Source organism: Manduca sexta, chromosome 26 (genome assembly GCF_014839805.1).
Source record: "Manduca sexta isolate Smith_Timp_Sample1 chromosome 26, JHU_Msex_v1.0, whole genome shotgun sequence".
Lineage (NCBI taxonomy): Eukaryota > Metazoa > Arthropoda > Insecta > Lepidoptera > Sphingidae > Manduca > Manduca sexta.
Genome location: NC_051140.1, coordinates 9152429 through 9172201, shown reverse-complemented (window position 1 = coordinate 9172201; position 19773 = coordinate 9152429). Strand labels below are relative to the sequence as shown.

Sequence of the window (19773 nt, the reverse complement as noted above, 5' to 3'; positions counted from 1 at the left end):
ACCAAGGCTGGCCTTGTACATTAGGAATGGCATTTTAAAATTCAGAATATGAAAAACAGATGTTATTTTCACAATTTTCTTAATAAAGTTCTCAATACAAACTAAGTAGAATAGAATAAATGTCGGGTTGGAATTTGGAATAAACCGCAAATATAAGGATATCTTATCGGAGAGAATGCTCGTAGATCTATCTATAGAATTAAAAATCATTCACACCTGAAAATTCACCACATAGGTTAGATAATGTCGAATTGTATAAAGGTGATTGGGATATAAAGTGATCTGGTTTCACATCTGAATTCAGAACGCATTCCGGATGTATAAATCTAGTCAAAATGTTTGGAAAGACCTTTAGGGGCAAAATTTTAATGATGCAGATCAAAATAAATTTTAGATTAAATATTGAAGAGTATTTTGTTAAGTCATACATTCTTTTATTTTCGAGGAAGTTTTTTCGTAATGATTATAGTTTTTCGGTTTCTTGTCTAATTCTAACACTAGCTGTAGTAACATTAGCTGAATCTGTCAAAGACCATTGGCTAATGTCAAAAATCAATATTTGTGTTTGTCATTCTCTTTCAATACATATTGTCGAATTTTTGTGGCATTTTACAAATAAAATCTAAAATATGTCTGAAATGGACGTTACTGACAGTGGGAACGAATGTTCCAATGATCTAAGTAAGATATCTTCACAGCACAAACTTAACATACGTATTTTATAAAGAAAGAAAGAAAGACAATTAACTACTGCTATGGATATACCGGTTGTATCCTATATGAGAATATTTGTTTCAGTGTTGTTAGATCGGGTGTTTCTCCGGCTGGGTAATGCTGATACCGACGAGCAGTTAGAGGGCTGCCTTGGGAGGTTCCTTCCGCCTGTTATTCTGAAATTATCATCACCTCATGAACAGGTGTGTTAAGTACTGCATACGTCAATAATAAGAGAATATATTCTATTATTTTCGATTGCATTTTTTATACATTTGCAGCTAACATACTAGTCACTATTAAATATGCAGTGGTTAAGATTTAAATTGACAAAAACATTTCTTATTGGGTTTCTTAAATACAAAGGATACTACATTAATTCTGAACATTACTAGCAATTATTTTAAGAATATAGTTATTTAAATTTGAAATTTTATAAGTTTTATTTATTAATCCTTTGTTAATGGTAGGTGAGAACCAAAGTGATGGAGTTACTGGTGCATGTAAACAAGCGAGTGAAATGTCGCACCAGTGTGCAGCTTCCAGTGCAGACCTTGCTGCAGCTGTACAAGGACCCTATATCCAACAGCTTCATTATTGTAAGTCATTAATTATATAGATGAAAACTTGTTACTGTTATTTGTTATTGTTTATATTAATCATATAGGATCATTTTGATTTGGTACAATGTTAATATTGGTAAAGATGAATATGTAGTGTTATTTATCTACGCAATGTGAAAATGACCTACTATAATAACTGTAAAAAATTGTTATTCAAATTAAAATTTTACAGAAGGTAGAAAAAATGAATGTTACAAGTTATCTTTAACAAGATCTGACTAGTTATACTATTTTTGCTATTTATGGGCCAGTATTATTTGCCAATGCAAGCATAGATAAATAGTCAGATGCAACTGCGAATTGAAAAGTGATTTGTATGTAAGATATATTGTGACAAAGGTCCCTTGTAATTTATATATTATATTACACATTATATTTTAGTGAAATAATTTATTATTAGTAGTAGCACAGATCATACATAAATGGTAGTTGAAAAATAGATAAAAAGTTTATTTTGGATATGAATTACACTAAGCATCTATAATATGCATAGACATCAGACAAATACAATTTATGAAATATTGTAGCTGCAAACAGGCCTCAGAACAGCTGTATGAAATACTGCAAAGCGCAAAGCGCTGGTGATTTGGCTGTATTAATAAATCTAAAATGTAATATAGTTTTCTTAGTATGACTATTTTATCTATATTATAGAACTTTAAATAATTTTTAGGGTTATATACCTTAAAAAGATCCCTTATAGGGACACTGTTGCCTTTAAAGACTTTTTCTCAGGAATATGTAGAAGTTTCAAGTTGATATTTGTATATCAATATTTTATATAAATAATAAAGTCTAATATCTTTCATAAAATCATACTTGCAAACCAATGTGTTTTTTTGTTTCAGAACTTTTCAATTATATACATTACTTTGGGCTTCCCTCGACTCCCTCGAGATCAGCAGCTTAGTCTAGCACCTACATTACTGGAAGCAATTGAAAATAGACCTCAAGGCCATCAGGATAAGTTAGTCTTGATAATTCACTTTTTCATAGGTTATAGATTAAGGATACATTGATCTATTTATTTACGGAAGTGTACATTTACCTAAATCTATAAATCTTAACCATCAATTTCCAGATTTGTGTAAACATCTAAGGAATAGTTTCAGTAATGTTATTTTACACTATCAGTGCCCACAAGATGCACTAGTTATGCCTTTGTTTGTATCCTTTTGGTGTATGTAATGTGTAATGATTATGATTATTTTAATTTACTTTTTTTGTAGTATACTCATACTGCTAATGCCGCTGTTGGGTGATATAAAAGAAACAGACCTGAATCTGAAAGATAAACCTAAGGTGTCGAGTTTGATACTCAAGTTTGCTACCGATGTGCTTCTATTGCCGTACAGGTTAGTGATAATCGAATAGCCTTTGTGCACAAACACTATATTGCTTGCATAAATCGGATTTAAATAATATCATTTGATATTCCTGGCGACATTTTTTGCTTCATTTTATTATAAAACATTATCAATTAATTATGTAGGTTGATATTAAAATTTTATTTTTAGAGCTTTACCTAATGATGGTGAGAGTGATTTCAAAGTACCACCGGGTATGAGCATGAAAACCTATAAACGGATTGTGAGCAAGAACCAACTTAACCCCAATCAGCTGGAAGAGGTAAAAAAACAACATTTGGTGGATAATTTTTTAATATTGTTATTAATGGGTTTATAAAGCATAGTATATTTACTAAAATATACAGGCAAAGATTAAGATTTACTTAATATTATAAGAAGAAAAAGAGCCTACGTAGAGGTCCTTGTAGTTATGGAAGAGCGGAAGTTGAGTTAAAGCGTGTGTGTGTCAGTACAAAGTCATCTCATTAGTGGCATCAGGAAAAGACGGTCTTTGAAGTATAATTTCCCGAATTTGTTTGTACTTATAAATTTTTCGATTAGTTGAATTAAGGTCTGTTATAATTTGTATTTTTTTAAGTAGGTAAATAAAAGCGAACTACACTCCTAAGTTCATTATAATTATTGTATTAACTTTTTAGATGAAACTATCAATAGTGAACTTTATAAGTAAGGATGTGTTCAGCCCGAATGAAGTACTGCTGACGTTGATAGTGGCCGCGGCGGACTCGCGGTTCAGCGTCGCCAACCACGCGAACAGCCCTCTTATTAGGGTTAACAGGTAAAGACTATATTAATTTGTACTTATAGACATTCAATTAGACAGTGTTGTGTAGAAGTGATTCGACACTCAACCACAGTGGGTCAGTCAAAGTTTTGCAATGAATACAAAGTAATATGTATTGTTAAGTGACAAACAATCATTCTAATAACAATATATAGTTCTTATATTACCTATAATTTTCAAAACCTTGAAACCATAACTTTAATTGTTACCAGTGTGTGGACTGGATCGTTTCTGCACAACATTATTTAATTTATCCATTTCAAGAACTAAACACATACGCCAATACATTTCTAAGAGAAAAAATATTTCTTTGTATTCCTCTATGGATATAATAATTATAATTAAAAAATGTCCAGCTCTGTAGACTGGTCGCAGCCTTCGGTAGTGGCGCCTCTGTATTCGCTATATTTGGGCACCTGGGGCGGCTTGAACGTGCCGCCAGACGACCGTAAGGTAATGATTTTATACTAGATTCACTTTATTTTTATAACTAGCGGTCGACCAGTGGCTGAAATTTTAACGTCGAATTAAATATATTTGTAACACATATAACATCAATTTTATTTTTCTGAACTATTTTATATGAATTTTATGCCAAATCTCACACTCGTTTGTGCACAAACATGCTGTGCAGACATAATTTCATGTTAATAATGATTGTAGTCACCAAGTTTTAAGTTAGCGCCATAGCTTCTTCAAACAATAGGTAAAAAGTGAATGTAATCTGGTGCAAATCTATAAACAGCGATAAGTCTTTTTTGTGTGTACCCAGCTTTATATATCTATACATGATTTGAGAATTGTGCATGACGTATTTATTTCACGTTGGTCGGCTAGGTGGCGGCGTGTACAAGACTGCGTCTGAAGCTCATACAATATCTGAACAAGGCAACAGGACCGGCTATTATGTTCCCACATTGTGTGCAGGTATGCTTAATAACAAAAAAACAATAATATACTTTTATTTACACGTATTTTGTATTAATTTTACATCTTAAACCTACTAGTGAATGTAAACTTAGCTTCTTTGTTATCGAATTTAAGATCAGTTTTGACACATTTTTTAAAATAAATAAGCATTGTAATTGCTTTCATTACGTCATGTTTGTGATTATTGTATTTTTTTTAGGTGGTGTTTTCATCGTTGTTTGATCCAAACACAAATTCCCGACTCCGCAACTTGGCCCTTGTGTTTCTTTTAAACGTTATTAATAGGTGAGTTTTACTACTTTGGATTGCAAAAAAATATTAGTTAATGTTAGGATAAATATGATTTTGGGGTCTCCATTTTGCCATTCATACACGAAGCATCAGGCGGATGAGAGTTTTATTGCCTTGTGCCGTCCGTTGGCTAGTTATAGTCCCTAATATTTTTATGAAAGTATTTCTGTTTAATATTAATATTTGTGGAATTAATTGTAGAATTAAAAGTTCTTAGATAGCAAAACCACTTCTGTTTGTAACAATACTTAATAAAATATAAAAATAGCTGATAGAGCACTGCATTGTTTATATTCGGGACAACTACATAAATAAACGTGATTTAAGGTATTGAATATTATATTTTATATTTTAAGTTATAAAGTCTAAAGTCATCGGACTGCTTTTAGTGGCGATGGAAATCAGCTGAGGAAAGTGTCATCAGTGTTTCTGCAAGGACTGCTTAAGCTCATAAGATCTGAAGAGCACGCCGAACATCACACTAAGGCTTACACATGCTTAGGTGAGGAATATGTAACTCTGTATTATGCCAAGAAAGTGATAGAGGTGACACTGGGTGGTTCCTTACTTCGAATATATATTTATTTCATTTATTTTTTTTTACCATATTGGCATGATTTATTAAATGTTTCACCCCAGATTTAACTTATTAAAAAAAATGAAAGGGATTAGTCCACCACGCTTGCCTAGTGCGGATTGGTAGACTTACACATCCTCGAAATTCCTGTAAAGAGCTTCTCAGGTTGCAAGTTTCCTCACTATGTTTTCCTTCACCGTTAAAGCAAGCGATAATTCACAAAGCACACACACATAATTTTAGAAAAGTCAGAGTTCTTTGAGTTTTGAACCTGCGAAAATTCGTTACGGCAGTCCGTTCCACTCCCGACTATTGCCGCTACTGAATAAGGTTGAGGAAATTGAATGTTTTGTTTGCCGCAGGTCGGTTGGCCATGAAATGCGCCGACACGGTGAGCAACCAGTTCGCGCTGCTGGAGGAGCTCGTGAAGAAGATCCCCGACGCGCCGCCCGAGATCAGGACCGCGCTCAGGGACGCCATACTCGAGATGGCGGTCACATATAAAGTACAGTTCGAAGGTTAGTACTGCTATTTTATTGTTTGCAACTTGGTAAGATTATTAAAAAAAATCAATGGAGTCTGATTTTTTAATGTGTTATATTCGTGCAAATAGATAAGATTAGGTTCTTGCTGTTACATTTGCTCATATGTGAGATTACGTTTAGGTAGGTGCTACTGTTTCTGTGTGTTTGTACAGGATATTAAGATATAATAAAAAATATTTACAAAGTGAATTTTTTAATGCAAGGCTAAGGCCTTGCATTAAAAAATTCACTTTGTAAATATTTTTTTTACAACGGTAATGTACATCATAGAGCGCATTGGATTTATTCCGGCAGATAAAACCGCGACGCTCGCTATGCATGTCAGCATTTGTGCTGTATTTTATTATACATACATAACATCAAGTTTTTTCCTTTTTAAGGGTAGACAGAGATGTTATCATACCCACATTTAAGCTAACTTAGATCACGTGTATTTTATCAGTTTATTATTAATTAAATAAAACAGAGAAACCGGAGCCGATGGATACATCGTCCACGCCATCTGAAGGTCCGAGCACGTCGCAGGAAAAAATGGAGGTCGATGACAACAACGTTAAAAAAACTGGCCGCCTTGACGAGCCGCAAGCTCTGGCGCTCTTTGCATTGCTAGAACAGTAAGTATTACACTACTAGAAACCTTTATGGCCCTAATGGCTTCTGTCATTCTTGTCTCACTTTAGACCGGCCATAGACAAAACGTACACATGTTCTAAACATATTTCGCATAAAGTTTCCCGAAATCTGAACAATATTTCAGTATTTGTATATCATGACGAAAAATAAACGAGTTCAATAATTATTAGTCTTAGTTTATCTGCTCCATGCAGTTGCCTTCAATACATTAAAATACGAAATACACATTTATATTCAATATTAAGTTTACCATCAGATAATGTTTTAAAGTAACATGATAAATAGAAACCTTAATATTATGAGGCACGATGTACTGCGACGTTGTGCAGCGTGCGTCACCGTCCGGTCGCGAGCGGCGGCGCAAGCGCGGCGTGAAACCAATTGTATGGGAATGTATGAACGGTGGCATATGTGGCCAAGCGGCTATTATGTAATGTTTTTGTTCGTCACAGTTACATGCAGAGCGATGACACGATGATCCGATACGTGGCCATGCGATACGCAGCGGTCGTTTTCCCGCCAGACTACGTGCCGTCCAGATATCTGCTACTACTCGCCAGTGGAGACAGGTTAGTATGAGAATAATTATGAGCCCAGAAAATTTGTCTGCTGTTGTTCATATCAAACAATTGTTAAATATTAATGAGTATGGTTTTGTAGTAAATATTGATTTTCTGCTAAGTTACGTTTCCTCCAAATGGTTTACTGTAATTTATTTCCATAGCCAAGACGAAATATCAACGGAAGCTTTAAAGTGCCTATACGGCACTTCCCGTCCGAGCGAGATAGAAGACGTTGTGAACAACGTGTCCACGAAAGAGACGGCAGTAGTCAATCTCGATGAGGACGTCTCCAAGAAAGACAAGGATCAAACATCAGAGGTCCCAGCGTTCAAAGCGCCTCCGTTCAAGGACGTGGTGAATTACATATGGGATCAGCTGCAGAAGAGGAAGAAAGGATCGAACGCGAAACACAGATTTGTCGTTAACAATCAAGTGCTTCAGTTTCACCCAGCCACTTATAAAGAGGTAATTTATGATGGTTTTCTAACTTATCTAGCGCTATAGACAAGCATACCAATAATTTCTCTGGTATTGTAGATGTTTATAGGCGGCTATCACTTACCATCAGGTGACCAATTTGCTCTCTTCCCCTGTTCTCTAAAAATACTGTCTGGAATAGTTCACTAGAGTTTTAACGTTTAGCAATTGCTTTATATTATTTATTAGGTTAAAGTGCGAATTGATCGAGTGTTTTTTTTTTATCGATAATTACAATTTATCGAATCTCGTGAACTATATTTTTCAGATTCTAAGATACCTGCGCATGTGTCTGAACCGAGATGCGAACCTGAAGGATTGTTCTAATCACCCCAATGCCAATTCGCCTTTGTTGACCGTATATATCAATGACTTCTTACTAGATACTGTGGTCCTTCAGAGATATCTCAGTATGGTTACAGCACTATTGACTGCCAGTCCGGGTGAGTATAAGTTTAGTAGCTTATAGGACGAATTATTGAACGATGATCGGTATTTCGGGATCGCGAAAATAGACGGATCAGAATGAAGTATTTGGGATGTTTACATGCTACTGATCTATTTAAGGATCGATATGAACATAGCTACGTACTGGGATTGATATTAATATCCGTCGTAAAACATAATATTAGGCAAATAAATAAATGAAGACTTCTTCGATTTCCAACTTTCTCTATTTTATTTGCTTTTAGGGTTCATAGTAATATTTTTGTATATAAAATTACATCTTTACATCTACAATGATTACACATTTTTCAGATATTATGCCGCTGACATGTTTTTTGGACATTGTCGGTTGCATACCGGACAGGATGGCAGTCGAATACGCAAACCTCTTACCATTCTTGCGGAATCTCTTCACGACCAGCACCAAGGAAGATGTGAGGGACATCGCGGCGATGCTCTACGCTATACTGTTCGTATATCATAAAGACAAAGCCACAGTCGATAACGAAATCAAAGAGTTCGTGGCACAAGGGAATAATAATAAGACGCTTGAGAGCCAGTGCGGGTACATCAGTGCGTTTGCGCATATGTGCGAGAGGTGCATCGCAAAGGCAAATATGAAAGAGTTTGGCGGTAAAGGATTCGCATTGGGTGATTGGGAACCGTATCAGGAAGCGGCTTTGTGTTTAGGTAAGGGATAAGTTGATCATATTGATTATTTAGGTACTGCGGACAATAATTCCATTTACAATGTATGCAGTGCAATAATTGCGTTTACATTGTATACAGTGCATCTCTCTTAGATCTATAATTTATTATACGAGCTTTACAATGTTATGAAAACTTATTATAATATCTTACGCGCGAGTTTTGGCGACAGCGGTTTTGAAATGGCGTCAGTTGTTACTCGCACCCCCCGCGTCGCTAGCCCTGATTGGTCGGAGCCGCTCCGACGTGCGCTTTGAGACAATCGCGGGAGTCACGCCTAACAATCCTCTTGTTTTTGATTTAATCATTAAATGTTTGAACGCTATCGGTTTTTATAGATATCATTTTCAGTTCATTAATTTAGTTTTATATAGATTTAAATAATGAAAGTAAACTTATATGTCCCAATGCCTTTCAGCAAAGGGCCTCGCGGGTCCCCAAGTTCTCCTAGTCAGCACATCGTGTTCCGCCGTAGCGGTGTTAGTTCGCTGCAGTGGCTTACCATTACCCACCGCCACTCCCGACCAGGAGGCGCTCCTACAATCAGACAATCCGTTCAGCGTGAACAAATCCGACGCCGATGATGTTGGTGACGTCATCACTAAGTTCACAGTCGCTGATCGACTGTTCAGAATAGTCGGTAACGCTAAACTGCCGTCGAAGTTGAAAGAGAAGGCGTTGCGTACGGTCGGGTTGATGTGTTGCGGGGAGCGGTTGCCGTTCGCTAAGCAGATCGTTATGGGGTTCTTGCAGATGGCTAAGGATGTGAGTAGAAAAAAACAATGTTTTTTGGCCAGTATTTTAGTAATTTGAATAAGATATTACAGTTTCTTTTCTTTATCTATTAAAAGAAAAAATTTATATGCATGCCACGAAATAAGTTTTTGCAGCTTCGAAGCCGCAGTGAGAATCATGTTTATTTTATATGTAAATATCTATTTTTTACATGTGTGTGTTTCAAGCGAAAATGTTCATAATAATATTCAAGATGTAAGGTTTTGTATATAATTAAGTGTATTATTTATATTTTAGAGCAAGGAGTTTGAAATACATCTACAAATTGGCGAATCGTTGGTACTTTGTGTAGAAGGAGTTAATTCCAACGAAAACAGGGACATGTGGAAAAAATATGAGAAGCAGGTATACATATTATATTTCTCCATGATGTAAATCAATATTTCAGATTAATAATTGTACATTAATCTTAATTTAAATACGATATTTTCAGGGACTAGAAAAAATAAAAGATAAAGAAGCTTTAAAAGAGAATGACGAGTTGTTAGAATGGCTGTTGGGTGAACTATTTAAAATAGGCAAACACCCGCACCCGCATTCGCGACAGGTATGTACCGTATTTATTTCTATCAAGATTATTAGTCTTTGTTATATAAAAAGTAAACATAAAAATCGCTAAACGGCGTGAAATAAGACACACGGATATACCATGTCTTGGATTAACTTAAAGCCTACTTTTTGGTCCTGTGATTTGCTCCCGCAGGAAATATTATTTCGTATTGTTTGAGTGAACAAAGTCGAAATTCCCCCGGAGGCAAAAAAGGCGGGGGGGTTATTGGATAGGTGTATTTGTCGTGTGTTGAGGCACACAGTGCGATGTACATGTGCGGTTTCTTCGTCAAGGGATCGACTGTATCCCGTTCGCAAGGTTTCTTTAGGGATACCTGCAGTTCTTTCCGAAAAAAAAAACAAATTGATATGTCAAGTTACTGGTGGGAGAGACGGTTGCGAGTATACAAAGGGTGTCTCACCATTTGTTTGTAGGGCAGTGTTAAACTTGTTACTAGTCTGTGACTATAACAGTTTTACAGTTTTCAGTGTAGTTTAAGTTATTATAGGTGCTTATGAGAAAGTTTACTTTTTAATGCTGAGACGCAATAAATTGATTAAAAAGTAAATATCTAAGACCGATGTCGTCAATACATTATTTCCATTATAATTTCAGGCGACAAGCATTTGGCTGCTAGCTTTATTAAAGAACTGTCCAGAACGTGAGCCAATAAAAAACAAACTTCAAGAGCTGCAGAACGTCTTCATGGACTTCCTGTCGGAGAACAGTGGTGAGTTTGAAACAATTATTACAATATTTTCAAGAGATTCAGCAGTACATGAAGACTAATATTTTATACGGTTATCATGTTTTTATCTAGAAAATATTCAAATTGCATATTACGGCCTCTTTTAATAGTGTCGAATGTAAATTTAATGTGTATGTGACTGCACATTGTTTAAAGTAGGAAGACAAGGTAGCTTTGCACTCGTAGTGAACTCCTGTAGAAAATAAAAAAAAGAAAAAAAAAACAAACGGACGACATCCTACCCAGAAAAAAATTATAATAATGTATCTTTCTAGACATAGTGCAAGACGTGGCCAGCAAAGGTCTGAGCCTCGTGTACCAGAACTCTGACGAGAGCCAGAAGCAAGCCCTCGTGGGGCAGATCATCGACCAGCTCACCAGCGGCAAGCGCGCCGTCGCACAGGTCACCGACGACACCAAGATATTCGAGGAGGGACAGCTCGGGAAGGCGCCTACAGGGTAAGTTGAAGGCAGTTAAACTCTGCAATTATATTGGTATTTTTTATATTTTTACAATAATGTTAGATTTGATGCGATAACCAACCTCTGTGAATTATGTGTTTCTTTGCACCTTCGCATACACCTACAGCAGTGCAGGAGTGACGATTTTTTTTTGATTACTACCTACTTACATACATTTAAAAAGCAGTTATGTTTTTTAATACTTGGTCTCGTAAGATATTGTTGAGTATGTGATGGATTATCTATTTTTGTATCAGGGGAAACCTCTCTACTTACAAAGAGCTGTGTTCGCTGGCATCTGATTTGAATAAACCGGATTTGCTGTACAAGTTTATGCATCTGGCTCACCACAACTCCGTATGGAATTCCAAGAAAGGTAAGTTTTAAATAGCAACTCCACTACCTTAAGGGCCTAACAAATAAGTTGTAGTTGTTGTTGTAAAATATTGTAGTGATTATTCAGTATACTGCATTTTATATTGATATAAATGAGATTTTAAACTTTGATATGCGATATTTTTGCTGGGGATAGGATATATTTTATAGCCGTCCGGATAGCAACCACCGTACACAAGGTATTAAAACCTACCATCGTAGCTCACATAATTGTGTCGCGTTCCGTGATCAGTTTGTGTATATCCGATACCAACAGGCTGGCATGATTGTGTCGACAGCCGAGGGGAAATCATCTATCGTCAGTCGACATCCACTTACCGGGTGCAGTAGGGTCACTAAGCAAAACAAAATAAGACGACGCGTTTTAAAGCGTTCATTGGTCAGGCTTAGATTATAGAAAAAATATTATTTGCATCTTTGTCATAAGAAAAGTACATTAAACTGTTATTTTTGTAGGAGCGGCCTTCGGTTTCCATTCCATAGCATTACAAGCGGGCGCACAACTGTCGGAGCACCTGCCCAAGATAGTGCCGCGCCTGTATCGATATCGGTTCGACCCCACGCCGCGGATACAAAATTCAATGGCCAGTATTTGGCAGGCTATTGTGCCCAACACGCAAGCCACTGTGAGTTATATCGATATACAAATAAAAACTATTTAAACGGATTTTATCGCGGTTTTTTTTTTTTTTATATTATTATTTTCTCCCGACGTTTCGAAGACTTTGCAGCCTTCATGGTCACGGGGGGGGACATGAAGACTGCAAAGTCTTCGAAACGTCGGGAGAAAATAATAATATAAAAAAAAAAAAAAAACCGCGATAAAATCCGTTTAAATAGTTTTTATTTCAATGTCTAACATTCGCGTAAACATAAGAAATCATTATATCGATATATTCAGGTTACTACCAATATATTTCTTAATAATGAATGCTTTTAAATATCGATAGCATGTTTGTTTCTTTATAACGCTTCAATATCATTATTCTTTTATTTTCAAAAGGGTTTAAGGTGTTTCTCTTCTAAATTGATGAAACATTTGCGTTGAAATAATATTAAAAATTATCATAAAAAGTGAATTTATGCGTGTAATAACGTAGTGTCTCTACTAAAAATAATATTTTCAGGTTCAAAAATACCACAAAGAGATTTTGGATGATCTGGTCGCGAACCTCACGTCGAACCAATGGCGCGTCAGGATGTCGTGCTGCAACGCACTTGCAGACCTGCTGCGGTAAGTATTTTGCGTAGTTATGTATTTCCTTATTGCACTTGTAAAATAAATTAGTTAAAATTTCCGTACCCATGTGGGAAAGTTACAAAATATTACCGTAAAAGGAGTTTATTAGAATGCTATTTATTTGCCTCTACATTCATAGTTATAAATTGATGACTTCAGATTAACATTTAAGTCCATGAGTAATTATTGATAATTGGTTCGTTATTTTTTGAATATTTGGCTAAGAAGTTTTTATTTTCATCTATATAAAATTTTAATTTATTTATATACCAGTGGTGCGCAAAGTCTCCATGACTCTCTGGAGCAGTTGCCCACAATATGGTCTCAGTTGTTCCGAGTGATGGATGATGTCCACGAGGGCACCAGGCAGGCCGCTACCACCACGGCGAATGTACTTTCCAAGGTTCGTATAGTATTCAGTATATGAAATCATATTATAGGTGCACTAGAAATATAATTTAAACTCTATTATAAAGTCTAGACCACAAATACTTTCTATAGCTTGACCAGGAAAATATACTTGTTTTGGGGGCGCCCCTTTTGCTATTTTGTTTTAAAGTTAATGTTGTCAGTACAAGAATTTAGTACGATATTTTGCCACGTGACGACGTTATTTATTTTCCTGGTTGGGCTATGCATACAACGTTCCACGAAAGCTCGCTGAAATATGATTGTCGTTTATGTGAATGTTATCTGGTTTTTGTCAACTTTAAACAAGAATATTGTTACTTTATAGTTTTATTTTCATGAATACTAAAATTATTACTCTATTGTATTTATATTATAAGCCAATTTATATTTAATATTTAGTGTTATTATTATAGCTGTGCATTCGTGCTTCGGATGTGAACCAAGGTAAGGACGGCAAGGAAGTTGTGGCGGTGATCCTGCCCGTTCTGTTGGAGACGGGCATCACAAATATTGTGAAAGAAGTGAGAGCTGTTAGGTGAGCGTTTTGTCTATTTTGTATTATATTTTCTATCAGCTTTGTCTGTAATCATAGAAGTTTAAGGATCGATAACCAAATGTAATTCATTTGATTCGCTGCGCTATTTTTCTGGATCGCTACATACGGGTTAAATGTTATGACACTACACTTTTTACGCATTTCGTAAATTGATGCAGAATGGATATCATACAGTGAGTGTGTTTATTTTAATTGGGACTGGGCCCTTATTCTGTATGATAGTGTAAACGCGTAACGCGGCCGTGTCATGTTATCTTCGAGAAATGTGCGTGGAATGGTATTCTGTAAGCCAAATTTCTATAGTCCTAAACATGATGCGTTGTGTTACGTGCTTGTTACACACTGTCAAAATAACGTGCGAGATAGAGAATAAGGCCCCTGTACACGGAAGATACAAGGAAACTTTATCAAGAAGCATTTGGGTTTTTTGTATGTTTTGGCATAATTTCTTCAGTCAAGTATGTATACTTTGACTCGCAGCCTGCAAACGGTATCGAAGCTGGTGTCGGCGGCGGGCGCGTCGCTGAAGCCGTTCCTGTGGCGGCTGGTGCCGGCGCTGGTGGGCGCGGCGGGCGAGCTGGAGTCGGCCAAGCTGTCCTACCTCAGCACCGCGCTCGTCGACAGCGGCTCGCGCGAGCTGCTCGACGACATGCGCGCCAGCGCCGCCAAGCACCACTACACCACCGACACCGTCGTCAAGGTTGCTGGACTTTACTATATAACCACGTGGCCCTACTAATGTGTTCTCCATTAAAAAATTACGTACATTAAGCGGCACGAGTCTTGAGCACAGATAAACGGTGGGGAAGGCGGGCTCGCGTATTTACAAATTGGAAGAAAGTGTATAGTAACTGTATAGCACACGTAAGCCCAATATATAACGAGTATCGACTTAGAACTTCGCGGGAAACATCGGCATGTTAGACATTAAATCGACCAATTCCGAATGTGTTCACGACTCGCACCTAATAGTATGTGAAAAATAAGAAAATTTATTTGACACGAGCTTTACAATAATCTACTGCAATCACAATTTGTCCACCATGATGTAAAACAATTGGTTAATATTATGTTTTTACAGTGCATGCCATATGTTGACATTGAAGTAGTGAAAGAGATGCTTCCCAAAATCTTGGAGTTGACCAAATCTCCACAACTGGGCACCAAAGTGGCATGCTGTCATTTCATAATATTGGCCGGGCATTATCTGAGGGCGGAAATGGAGCCGGTCGCTGGGAAAATAATGTCTGCGTTACTCAACGGTACTTTTGATAGAAACGCCACAGTCAGGAAGAATTATGCAGAGGCTTTGGGACAAATTTCGGCATATGCAAAGGTATAATAATAATAAAAATATACTAAAAAAATAATACTTTTATTTGGTAAATATTGCATGTAGTTGCAAATAAAGCTGTATGAAAGACGGTGAATGAAAGTATGAATATTAAAAATTTACGTAAAATCTTATCTTTTTTAAATAAAATTTTTTCGTTCTTTTACATATGGATAAAATTAACTTATGAAATGTATGTTGTAGCCCCAGTCAGCTGAGAAGCTTATGAAAAAGTTGGTAAATCTGTACGAGACAAAGGAAGACGACATGTCGCGGTCGGCTATCGCTCTCACCCTAAAATCGGTTGCCAAAGCCAAGATAGAGCACATCAAAAACAATGAAGAGGTGCTCGCTCCCACGGTGTTCTTGGCTATGCATGCTCCGAAGGATAATGGTGAGGGAAAACTGTAATATTTTACTAAGGGAGGCAAAAAATATAGAACTATCCCTACACTGCTCTGTATAGGGATTAATTTTATTTTAGATTAGACAGTTAAAAAAAAAACTGTTGCATCGCAATTTTGAAATATAAAATTGTTTTACCTTAATCAGAATCATCGACTGTGGAGATGTTCGAAGAGATATGGACGGATATCAGCCCGACGAGGGAGAGCGGTATCAAACAACATCTACCCCTTATTCGTGAGCAGATTGAAGAAGCGCTGAACTCTAGCAGCTGGACTAAGAAGGTTCAGGTATGACTCAAGAAAACTGAAACATTTATATTGAAAAGGCAGTATAATCATTTATATTTTTATCAATAAAGCTAGTACTGAGGAATAAAATCAAACTTAGATATCGACAACATTTTAAAATGGGTAAAAATTTTATTCATACTTGCTACATATTTAGTAAGAAATATATTATAAGCATAGCATACTTCAAAATCTGTATTTCAAATTATAATAATTATATTAACAAATAGTGTATAAAAAATGCTTCAATGTCCCCCACTTTTATGGTTTTAGGCTGCAAATGCCATTAAGACAATATGCAAGGAGATGTCGTCGGGCCTCGGCGACCAGCGCGAGCAGTTCATACGCGCTCTGCTCGCCGCCGTGCACGGGAAGACTTTCGATGGCAAACAGAACGTCATTGAGGCGCTGGCTGAGTTGTGCGCGTGAGTATATTTAAAGGATAGATTTGCAAGAAAACTTGCAGAAGTTTACGTCCACGAGCGATTTTTGCAATGTAAACAATTACTGCAAGCTGACTTTTGCAAATTGTTTAAGCTTGCAGGACTTGTGTCGAGACGCTAGTGTAAATAAATATGGAAGATTTTGGCGCAATATATTGTTGCGCAAACTTAGCTTTACATTAGGCCACAAACACACACAGCAGACAAGGATGTGTCTCTTTTTACGTGCGGATTCGCTAACGCTTGCCTTTTACCTTAGCCTTACCCTTAAACCTTCATTAACAAACCATTCGAAACGCACTTCAAGTTTACAATAGCGGTCGAGGGCATGCGCAAGTGGTTGGCTGCTTTTGAACAATCTTTCTGGTTCAGCAAATCGAAGGCGCAGCGGACTGATTAACCAGAGCCGTAACTAGCGCCTTCGCTTAGCCACACGTTTATTTAGTGTGTTATGTGACTTAAAGTAGCATAACCCATTTAGGTTTTGCTTGTTTTCGCTTAGCAAAATTAGTCACAGTTATATTTTTTATCGATATGAAAGTAGGATATATCGATATTTGAAATCATTTTGTCTAATTGTCAGTGTAAAAGAAGGTGAATCACCAGTATCCCAGTCGTTGGCCTCGGAGTGCCTGAGCGCCCTGCTAGTGGAGTGCCGCAAGCAGGAGATGGTGTACAAGAAGCACGCCATCGCCGCGCTCGGCGCCGCGCTCGCCGCCACGCACTGCGACCGCTTCCACCAAGTCTACGAGATCGTCAAGGCTATACTCTCCAAGGTAATTGGCACATACGTAAAGTAGGTCTCAAATGTATTTATAGTCTGACACTTTTAATAAAAAAATAATACTAATAACTAATCTTTAATAAAAAAATAATAATACTAATAAATATTTTTTTTATCGATTTATGGTTTTTTATTTAGTTTCTGTTCAGACATGTATAACTAACATCTCTAATTGTTATTACTAAATGAAAATAAGTACTAAGTGGATATCAGCAATTATACTTAACAACCGACCAGCCGACAACAAGCCGACCGCCTAAATCACCTAATGCTTACAGGCTTTTATAGTAACATGTTCATATTACGGACACAATAATAAAAAATCATAATGTTATATCATAAATAGCCTTCAACCTGTAATACATAATATTATATACTGTTGCTTGGCGACGAAAACTTATATTACAGGGTATCTATCCATGCACGAACCTCTATACTAGAGACCGATTCCGACCGACCGCATTCGATATTGTATATTGATACTTTGATCAATATAATATGTATGTATATTCATTTTCAGAATGAACTAACACTGGGTAAAGAGTCAGACGAGGAAGATAACGAAGGCGCAAGGCAGCGGCGGGAACAGTTGACTGCTCTGAAGGAAGCCGCTTATGAGTTATTAGGGAAAGCGTGGCCGAAAGAAGCCGACACGCAAGGTAACGTAATAGTCGACGACAAACAAGACACATTGAATATATATACGTATCGATAATGGATGACGTAGATTGATGGAAGGTCTTTCGCACTATGTAAGGTGTGTCTGGGTAAGTACCATCAGAATGTCTGTTTCTATCATCAAGCAACAGTGTGCATGCACTATTTTTCTGATGTAAAGGACAACAGTCAGCGTAACTACCAGGCCCAAAATGACTTAACAATATGTTATGCCTCGGGGTGAAAAGCGGAGTACAGTGTAACGCATTAATATATAATTTAAAGTTCTATACTATGTTATTACTCGTTCTAGGCGGTCGCACCGCATACTATCAGACGAGCGGCATGCTTGTCTCGATATTTATTTGATCGATGTCGATCGATGTTTACATTCTATTTGTGGGTGGTCGTGTAGTAACCGATACGACTCGTTTGGGTTACTATTCGGCGACCGGCATGCACGTCTCGTGATTAAATTGCAATAAAAAAATTGTTCCATTACAGAAAAATATCGAGACGTGTTCTTCGAGCACTGCGCGAGTTCGTACGCGTCGAGTTCGCGTTCGACTCAGCTCGCTATTCTGTCGTCCATTGCGCGCATACTGGAGCGGCTCGCGATACTCTCAACAACCGGAGAAGCAATGGAAACAGACAACTCCGCGAATACCAACAGTGATAAGGCGATCAGCACTGTAGTTGACCACGTAGTTTCAATTGTCGATTACACACTTAGTAAGTAATACGTTTTTAATATACTCGTATATTATATAATTAAGGTAATATGTAAGATTTTCGATTGTTCTCACGCTACGTAGCTTGCACGTACGCGTACTAAGATGAGGTATCCCGAAATGTAAGACTTCATGTTGCTAGCTGTGTTAGGTCCCATTTAATAGGGCGAGTCTATTGGTATTTGGTAGGAACACTAGTAAAAAAAGGATTCTGAAAGTTTAGCTAAGTATTGATACCACACGGTTCTTTATTTTGTTAATGTGGATGTGTATGTGTGATGCTGATGTGTTTTCAAAACTCCCATTAATCCATCATCTTATTTTGCTAGAAAACAGCAATCAAGTCCGACATCGGCGGGACGCCCTCAACATCATGGAAATTCTCATCAAGCAACTAAAAGGTATTTATTGCATTTTACATGTTTTAGACTTCGTAATAATATTTTTTTTTGCTTCATGTCTGGTTTAATTATATTCAATTTTATCTGTAAATAGTAAACAAAGGCGAGTCGATTAGTTATTCAAAGCTCAATGTTTAAATTTAAACAATAAAAGGGCTTCAAATAAAAATAGCATATCATAAATATTGATTATTTTACAGATCTCAACAAGACAGAAGAGTTAACTAAACTAAGAAGCATTTACCAAACATATGCCCAAGATCTTTCCAAGGATTCGTCACATGAAATTCGAACCAAAGTGGCCAATATTAAGGTCCAGTTTAAAAAATAAGTCAGACGAATGTATATAACCTTATTTATGCAAGTAAATGTGTTCTTGTGGATACTGTGTTTTATCAAAAATGTAGTTTTACATGCGGCTTTGGCGTATGAAAGATTTTTCCTGGGATTAAACTATCCACTAGTGAAAAATCTATAAATATTTTTTTTGCATCTATAAAGAAAGCATTTATTGCATAGTATTTAATATTTTAGGGAAAGTAGAAGTTCCCCAAAGTCAGTTGCTTGGCAGTAACATACCCAGATATAAATCTGCTCAGCAATATCGGGAATTAACCGTTGTAAGCTGGCAAACATTTTAAACTGTTTATTAAAACTACTTCTATTCTAAATGTGAATAATTAAAATAAGTTTGTGAATGTACTTGGGTTAAACATGTTTTCATCGCTGAAAGTGTACTTGATGAAAAGATTCGGACTAAGATCTGAACTATTTATATTCCACATAAATTCTAATTGACAATTTTATTCAGGGCAAAATCTGAGCTTAAAACAAAGAGCAGTAATTATAACAATTTACAAAAGATTAAAACAATTTAATTACATTAAAACCCTCTTAATACATTTTATC

The 19773-nt window shown here is 36.6% G+C and overlaps 1 protein-coding gene across 1 annotated transcript; it reads left to right on the top strand.

The window, feature by feature from the left end:
- Positions 1-527: 527 nt before the first annotated feature.
- On the top strand, positions 528-19247 carry LOC115447503 (proteasome-associated protein ECM29 homolog). The gene is made up of 37 exons (XM_037443387.1): positions 528-681; positions 799-917; positions 1185-1313; positions 2186-2304; positions 2567-2692; positions 2855-2966; positions 3346-3485; positions 3848-3944; positions 4329-4418; positions 4621-4706; positions 5102-5214; positions 5652-5807; positions 6301-6448; positions 6920-7036; positions 7192-7495; positions 7776-7950; positions 8267-8644; positions 9081-9427; positions 9695-9802; positions 9891-10004; positions 10623-10737; positions 11031-11214; positions 11475-11593; positions 12070-12239; positions 12741-12847; positions 13127-13256; positions 13678-13799; positions 14301-14520; positions 14902-15156; positions 15358-15547; positions 15706-15848; positions 16122-16273; positions 16875-17067; positions 17596-17734; positions 18237-18464; positions 18793-18864; positions 19065-19247. The coding sequence occupies exons 1-37, from the start codon at positions 630-632 to the stop codon at positions 19193-19195; spliced, it is 5700 nt and encodes a 1899-aa protein (XP_037299284.1). The 5' UTR covers positions 528-629; the 3' UTR covers positions 19196-19247.
- Positions 19248-19773: the final 526 nt, after the last annotated feature.

Bases quoted from the DNA above. Each gene is read 5' to 3' on its own strand.
- LOC115447503 (XM_037443387.1), top strand. From the start codon at position 630: ATGTCTGAAATGGACGTTACTGACAGTGGGAACGAATGTTCCAATGAT. The intron at 5,808-6,300 runs GTTAGTACTGCT...TAAATAAAACAG, and splicing joins ATATAAAGTACAGTTCGAAG to AGAAACCGGAGCCGATGGAT. The intron at 18,465-18,792 runs GTAAGTAATACG...TTATTTTGCTAG, and splicing joins AATTGTCGATTACACACTTA to AAAACAGCAATCAAGTCCGA.